The sequence below is a fragment of the Rhineura floridana genome, chromosome 3 (assembly GCF_030035675.1).
Source record: "Rhineura floridana isolate rRhiFlo1 chromosome 3, rRhiFlo1.hap2, whole genome shotgun sequence".
Classification (NCBI taxonomy): Eukaryota; Metazoa; Chordata; class Lepidosauria; order Squamata; family Rhineuridae; genus Rhineura; species Rhineura floridana.
Window position 1 is genome coordinate 152,486,627 of NC_084482.1, and position 8,369 is coordinate 152,494,995.

General features: G+C 42.2%; 1 protein-coding gene across 1 annotated transcript in view; it reads right to left on the minus strand.

The window, feature by feature from the left end:
* The window catches only part of ABTB1 (ankyrin repeat and BTB domain containing 1), a 70,041-nt gene extending 62,213 nt beyond the window's left edge, over window positions 1-7,828 (minus strand). Inside the window, exons 1-3 of the mRNA XM_061618372.1 lie at window positions 7,542-7,828; window positions 3,974-4,036; window positions 1,582-1,637 (exon numbers count right to left, since the gene is read on the minus strand). Of these exons, the coding sequence (XP_061474356.1) occupies window positions 1,582-1,637; window positions 3,974-4,036; window positions 7,542-7,597 (175 nt within the window). The 5' untranslated portion in view covers window positions 7,598-7,828. The remainder of the gene's footprint in view (window positions 1-1,581; window positions 1,638-3,973; window positions 4,037-7,541) is intronic.
* Between the last annotated feature and the right edge of the window lie 541 nt (window positions 7,829-8,369).

Genomic DNA, 8,369 nt, shown 5'->3' on the forward strand with positions numbered 1-8,369 from the left:
AAAATCTAATTAACAATAACAACAACAACAACAACAACAATTTCCCAGCAAAGTTTTCCTGTAAAAAAACACTCAATGCTATTGTAGGTGTCTTAAGTCAAAAAGCTACAAATAGCTATGTTTATCAAATTCAGCATTACATTGCCAAGGGATGATTTGGATTTATTATCCCCAGAAGTACTACTACTTGCTATAGCTGCAAGCTATGAATCATCATCTAATATAAAGCTCGGAAGACTTTTGTCTCCGGCTAAAACCGTATTTGTTTTTCCAAATGTTTTTAGATAATTAATATGATTCAGTGTTGGTAATATCCTCTGTATTTTATGTTCATAATTGCATATAGTATTATGATTTTTTAAATTATTTTATTGTACACCATCTTGTTAATTTTTATGAGATAGAAGTTCATATTCTTATAAATAAAAACAACACATGGTTTCTGACTCTATTTCCCTGACAGGTTTTGTCTTCTTTGTACATGTTAAATAATAAACCTAACCTTGGTTAAATATATCAGTGTGTTCTGATGGCACATGAGAGGGAGAAAGAATTCTACGAAGCTTTTCTCACTCCACAATATTGCCTCTGCCCCTTTAGTGAAGTTATTAAGAGACAGTACAATACTCCTCTGGGAGAGGTGGGTGGTTCGAGATTGAATGATGACAGAGTTTATTTATTTTATTTAAAATATTTCTATCCCGCCCCTCTACCCTACTCAGGGTGGCTTACATAATAAAATTGTAAACAGTAAAATCACAAAAACATTAAAATAAATTTAAGATGCATAAAATACAATTAAAATACCTCTCTCTCCCCCTCTCCCTCTCGTCACACAATAAATGGTGGCAGCTACTGATTTATAGTGTTTTAGGTGGATTTATTCCTGTTAGTAAAGCTGAAGTAGCTAGACTCCATCCTTTGCTTCACCCCCTCAAGTTTACCAGTAAGCTGGAGTGCTCTGATGAGAGGGACAGAAACTCTATAAACAGATATCAGATGTACCAACAAGGAATCTGAATGAAATTTAATGTTTTCTTTATGAAAAACAAATGGACATTTACTTTTAAGTCCATTGTATGACACAAAATGCCAACAAGCAGATTGGATTTTTAAAAAACAGCTCTTAGTCCTGGCTAAAATCCAGTGTGGTGTAGTGGTAAAGGTGCTTGACTACGACCTGGGAGACCAGGGTTAGAATCCCCACACAGCCATGAAGCACACTGGGTGACCTTGGGCCAGTCACTGTCTCTCAACCTCATGAAAACCCTATTCATAGGGTCGCCATAAGTCGGAATCGACTTGAAGGCAGTACATTTAATACCACTCTAGGTCTAGTACCATAGCCTTCTAAAAACCTAAGTCCTGCCACAAGGGAAAAAGTTTTCCTCATAAAATAAATTTCTAGACATTTGATGAGCATAAGAGGTCCAAAACAGCTATGCAGTTTCCCATGACAGCAGGATATTACATTGGGAAGCTACATCAGAATAAAACCACAGATAATTCTAGAGACACACAGGTGACTACATATATTAGACAGACACTCTGCAGGAAAAGAAGGATATCAACTTCTCTTACCATTGGCTAGAAGGTACCGTACAAGCTCTTCGTGTCCACAGAGACAAGCATAATATCTTTAACACAAGCAAGGAGAGAAGATACTTTTAGTAATAAAACTTTAGTGGCTGATTGAATATATCATGCTCCTCAAGTCCTCCCACAGCACTAACTTTGCAATGTAATGAAGATCCTAAAAACACATAACGCTGGGGTAGCCAACCAGGTGCCCTCCAGATGTTGTTGGAGTCCAACTCCCATCACTGCCAGCCAGAATAGCCAATGGTCAGGGATGGTGGGAGTTGTAGTACAGTAACATCTGAAGGGCACCCCACTGGCCACTACTGACATACGTGTTAATTCCTCACAAAAAGTTGAACCAGCCCTCTCCATAGAATTCTCACGTCTTTCTGTTGTGATAAGGAGCCCAAGGACCTCTTCCCACTCTTTTCCTAGGGCTGAAAAGTGACCCAAGATATGCACTTTTGTAATGTGCTAGTAGAAAAGAATGCTGTAGAAGAATCAGAGATAGCTTTGAAGCTTGCCTGCCAGATACAAGTCTGGGGCTCATCACCGAGTATTTTTTTCTGCACCTCTCTACAATTTTTAAAGAGCATGTATAGAAAATAAAGTATCATTGTAAGCTCATGTTGAGATCTCAGTCATGACCTCAAAAAACATTAAAGCAGCCAAACCTGTCATGTTTCAATGGATATTTGCTCTGGGCTTACCCCAAATCTTCCATCACTCAGTAGCGAAATTCCATCTTTCTGTATTACATGGGTGTGCAGTTTAGTGGTCTTTATATAGAAAACCAGTTCTAAAATAGAACAGACTACAGCTATATGCACATGAAGGAATGGGACCATGAGAAATAGAGCTGCCTCGGTTCTCAATGGCCCTGACTGACTGAGTTCTATGGGACAACACTGAGAGAGGTAAAATAGGCTCACAAGGCTCAACATGATGTTGTACCAATAGGGACTTCAGGGTACATGTTTATTATTTTTATCACAAGTATTTACATTCTGTTCTATTAGTGCAAGCCTTCCAAAATAGCTTCCATAAACAGGATAAAATCAGCAACACTCTTGTAAAACATAGTTCCAGATTAAAAATACTGCTACAAAAGATAACATTAAAGGTCTGGGTGAATAAAATGTCTTCCATTTGTCAGTGGAAATACAGCCTTGTCTGTGCCATGTAGGCCTCACTGGGGAAAGCAAAATGAAAAGTGCCCTTTCCCCAGTCCCCACCCACCTCATTTCAGAAGGTGAGAAAACTCAGAGGAAGGCCTCAACATTTACCCCTAGACATAAAAAAGTTCAGACAGCTGGTATAGCACAGTGGGGAGGACAGCCTGGCTGGGAGTCTAGAGTCTGTGAGTTCAAATCCCCGCTCATGTCTCCTGGGTGTAAAGGGCCAGCTAAAGATCACCCCCATAGTGAGTGGCTCAGGGGTTACGTGCCCTGCCACCTGTACAGCCGTGGGCAAGCTGCATAGTCCCAAGGAACCCAGTTGCCCCCCACCTGGCAGTTGCGGACAAGGAAGGGGCTGGCTTGTGCAGCTGTGGCAAGCTGAGCAGACCCTAGCCAGCTGGGGAGGACTAGCCTCAGAGGGAGGCAATGGTAAACTCCCTATGAATACCGCTTACCATGAAAACCCTATTCATAGGGTAGCCATAAGTTGGGATCAACTTGAAGGAAGTCTATTTTCATTTTTTTCATAGAAAAGTTCAAGCAGGAGAAGTTACCCAGGTCTTAAGATATCTAGGGCTTTGAACATGAAAACCAGCACCTTAAATATTACACGGAAACAGTGTGGCTGCCAATGCATTTGTGCCAAGTCTGGTGTGATTGTACAACATCCTAAGGACACAATGTGCAACTCCAGGAATCCCTATTCTATCCTGTCTCTTATGGCAGAAGTAGCTTAGTTCTGAACAACTTACATTGGGGACAAACAGGGAAAGACCATTGTTTTCATGCCCCTTTTGTAAGCTTCCAAGAAGATTTTGACTAACCATTTTTGGGAACAGAATGCTAGATAAGATGGAACTTTGGACTAATCCCAGGAGGACTCTTAGCATGCTTTGAAAATGCTTGCCACAGACAACTCCAAAAGGAGTCAGAGGAATTCTACTGCCATCCAGAAGACTGGTCTGAGTGCAGAAAATTATTTCCAACAGCAGAGGTCTTGTCAACAACAGAGGGCACGGGGACACTGAGAACTTGAGTCATCTGGGAGAAACTATAGGGAGCATCATGTAGGAGCAGGATATAAGAACAAATGTTTTCTTTTTAAAAAAGCAGTAAAATGGGGAAATGCTGCAAAGCCTGAAAGAAAATAGCATTTCTAAAAATCCTGTATAAGTTACCAAACAGTACATATGTCTCAAGGCCAAAACACTCACAAAGGGGTACTGTCCCATTTATCCCGGACATTGATTTCAACATCTCTCTGTTCAAGAAGGTATCTGAAAGACAAAGAGGCACCTTTAGCACTTAAAAAATAATCCAACTCACTGTAGTCACAACTCCATCAACTATTAAAACAAAAGGGTTACCACAACACGGTCCTACTGAAGACTGGAAGTGCCAATTGAGCCTTAAAAAGAAAGGGAAAACAGCAAGGCTATTTTTCCCCACATTATATAAATTCTCCTTCAAACACACCAAACTTTTTAAAAATCTGTAGAATTCCATCTACATCGGGGTAGCCAACATGTTGCCCTCCAGATGTTGTTAGGATCACATCAGCCCCAGCCAGCATGGCCATTTGTGAGGGATGATGGATATCTTAGTCTAACAATGGCTGGAGGGTACCACAGCTACTCCTGTTCTGCATGACTGCAGCACACATTTCTGCTGTTGTTTTTTAAGTAGGTGACAAACATCCCCATCAATTATATAAGGATTCAAAAGCACACATGTCGATCACCATAAGCACAAAACTAAAAGAAAAATAGCACTTGTGGTTTTATTTTGTTGTCTGGAAAGGCCCTAAAGAAAGAGAGGCAACATGAGGGTGAAGAATTCTGAATTACAACTAAGGACAAAGCTCAGTTTAGTCAGTCACTGTCTCTCAGCTTAGACTATCTCATAAGACTGTTGCACAAACAAAATGAGAGTGGAGGAAGTACCCTGGGCTTCTTAGAGGGAAGATAAAGACATTTAAATACAAATGCATCTTTTAGAGCATGAGCCATGGTTAAAAAAATCTTAAGAGGAACAACTGGTTGATGTTCTTCAAGTAGACTGTTCTTTATGTGTTTCTGCTGGTAAACTGTGTTGTGGTAGAAAGTGATATGGGATGTCTAAATTAATCAGCTGTTTCACAAAAGGAAGCTGAACTGATAGCCAGAAGAGGCAAAAGTTGTTTTCCTTTTTAAAAACACAGCAAGAACTTTTGTTGTTGTTGTTATGTGCCTTCAAGCAGATTACGACATGGTGACCCTATGAATCAGTGACCTCCAAGAGCATCTGTCATGAACCACCCTGTTCAGATCCTGTAAGTTCAGGTCTGTGACTTCCTTTATAGAATCAATCCATCTCTTGTTTGGCCTTCCTCTTTTTCTACTTCCTTCTGTTTTTCCCACCATTATTGTCTTTTCTACTTGGGACCTCCCATTATGGATGTGAAGCAACATATTAGCAACCATATTATTACCAAATGTGAATAGCTCAGGGAGGGAAGGTTGACAAATATATGTGGACTAGTCTGCTCTAACAAAGCAAAATGAAAATATCATTGCATTTTCTATCATCTAAGACTTAAGATAATATTTAACTAATACCTAAAATTTATCTTACTGTTCTAAGACAGCCTTTGTGTTTCATCTTAAAAATCACTTAATCAAAATTATTAAATATCTCCAAGAGAGAAGGTTCTGTGCATATGTAGAAGTAACAAGTTTTGAAAGAAGGAATAATGTTACCTGAGCCAAGTAGGGACAGCTGTAATAGTATAAATCCTGGGAATAGCATTGAGTGGAGCAGACATCAACCTCAATAAAAAATCTACGAACAGAGTTTTGCTTCCCAACAGTTTGTCTGTCTAAAACCTTTTCTCTACCCATAGTAGCAATCTTTGATGTTTTCACACCTAGAACTCACTAAACATGCATTTGGGAACCAGATCTTAATTTCTACCATGTATCTGTATGATGGTAGTGTTGCTGTTATTGAACCCATCTTATATCAGGCTGTGATTGGGTAGTTGGTCCCACCCAACCTACCAGTTGAAGACCAATGCTCTACCACATTTCATCCATTAGTGTTCCCTGTTCTTCTTGCAACTCCGTGCTCTTCTTCTTTCAAAATATGCCAGGTTGTGCCCAGCAGATTCCCCTCTATTTTATATGTTAACAACTCCTACATGCATACAACTCACATAAGCATTACAATGTCTTGCTTTGCTTTTAGTATGACAGCATTTTAAGAGGCTGCTTGTTCTCTTTAAAGGTATATGTTTAGCACAGTGGGAAAGAGCGCCTGACTGGGAGTCCGGGTCTGTGAGTTCAAATCCCCGCTCATGTCTCCTGGATGTAAAGGGCCAGCTAAAGATCACCCCCACAGTGAGTGGCTCAGGGGTTACATGCCCTGCCACCTGTACAGCCGTGGGCAAGCTGCATAGTCCCAAGGAACCCAGTTGCCCCCCACCTGGCAGTTGCGGACAAGGAAGGGGCTGGCTTGTGCAGCTGTGGCAAGCTGAGCAGGCCCTAGCCAGCTGGAGAGGACTAGCCTCAGAGGGAGGCAATGGTAAACCCCCTATGAATACCGCTTACCATGAAAACCCTATTCATAGGGTAGCTATAAGTCTGGATCGACTTGAAGGCAGCCCTTTTCCATTTTTCACACTAGATGTGATACCAGCCTGTGAATCTTTTTCTCCAGCTGCAAACCTACATATTTTCCCCATACTTAAGAAATTTGTGTCCTGAATTGAGGTTTATTTAAAGATCCCACTAAAGTCATTAATCAGCTTGCCAATGGCACAATGTTTGTGTTATTCATACTGATTTGTGAATGGTCACCATAATTATTTTACATACATTTAAGCTGTAATGATATTATCAGTCTGTACTTTTTGCATTGCATTTCCCTGTAAACTCACTGCTTGCAATCCCATGTATCCACACAATCATGTGTACTATATATCTGCCAATCCAGACCAACCCTTCATGCATATGATAAAAAGGACTCAACTCCACAGAAGTTAGGACATAACAAATTTGTTGGCCTTTAAGGCACCAGGTCTAACATGTGAAAAAGTAGTGGGATTTTCTGTGATAAATGTATTTATTTATTGTAAATAAATCTGGGGGCAGAAAAAATGGGAGCAGCCCCTCCCCAACAACAGGCCTGTAACATAGCTACTCCTCTGGAAACTGAGGAGTCCAAAATGATACACCAGGTAAATACTGACTTATTCCAAATCTTCTCACCTTTCTGCTCCAACCAATACTCCCCAATGCCCCACGATGTGTTTTAATTTCTAAAAACAGCAGGTGCCTAGAACCTCCATGCTTCTGGCCTGAAAGCCTCTCCATTTAACCCAAGATGGCTGGGGGAGGAGCTAGCCGAGGTTACAAGAAGGCACTCTGTACATGCCAACAGTCCCTTCATCCATTTTAACTTTCATATGTACCAGAGACAGTTTCAAATGGTTTCCCAATCTTACTTTGCAGACAGCTTTTATTAGTATATAAACACTCTAGGTAAATAAAGTTAAAGCCTACACCGGTCACCGAAGGATTTTTGAAGAGACTTATATAAAGCCCCAGTACAGCCCTAGCCTCTACCTACCGTTCAGGTACTCTTCAAAACTGGACCTAAAGGGTCTGCCCCTATGAAGCTTACTGACTGAGCCTCCGCCTAGCCAGAACCCAGCATCCCCACAGCTTTCAGAGCAGCTTTTGCCCGGCTCCCTTCCTCGGCGAATACCTCGGCCCTCCCACATAACCTGGGCCCGGGCCTCACCGCACTCGGAAAACATCGCCCTTCTTGCAGCTGGTAAAGAGGTCGCTGGTGTCCATAGCCCGCCGGAAAGCACCGCATTGACCCGGCCTGGGGAAGCGAGGCAGGTTTTCGTGGGAACAGGCCAAGGCTGAGAAGCGCAGCCCGGGATCAGCGGCGTCGGATGTAAACACGGCGGAGAAAGTGGCACTGCTAAGGCCAGGCCAGCTCTCTTCCCTTCTCCCCGCCCTTCCTGAGGACCTGGCAGCGCACAGGCTCCCCCGCCTTCTCGGCCGGTCTAGAATACCGAGAGGGCTCTACAGTTCAAAACCGGGCGGTGGCTGCGGGAGGCAGGGCTTTTTCGCGTCAGCGTCGTGCCTACCCAGCATTAATCTCGATGGACCGACAGCCAGCCTGCTACCGCTTCACCAGACGCTGTATGCCCGTGCTCCTCTTCTCCACGCCATTTACACGAGAGCATACTCCGGGTTGTTAATTAATCCGCAATAAATGCCGCCCCCCTTTCCTCAGTGAAAAAATCACGCAGAACGATTAGAATCGGCGTTTTCACTCCTGGATTATTATTATTTTTAAAGGTTAGGGCTTAATTTTTAAAAGGACAGGTGCCACTACCGCTCTCAAACCACCTTCCAGTCTGATTATTATTAGTGTGGCTGAGCGCATTAAAAAAATGTAAATGTACTGCCCTGAAGTCGATTCTGACTTATGGCGACCGTATGAATAGGGTTTTCATGAGGCTGAGAGACAGCCCAAGGTCATCCAGTGAGCTTCATGGCTATGTAGAGATGATAAATAAATACCAGCTGCTGGGAGTCAACTGTTTTGTCTGCT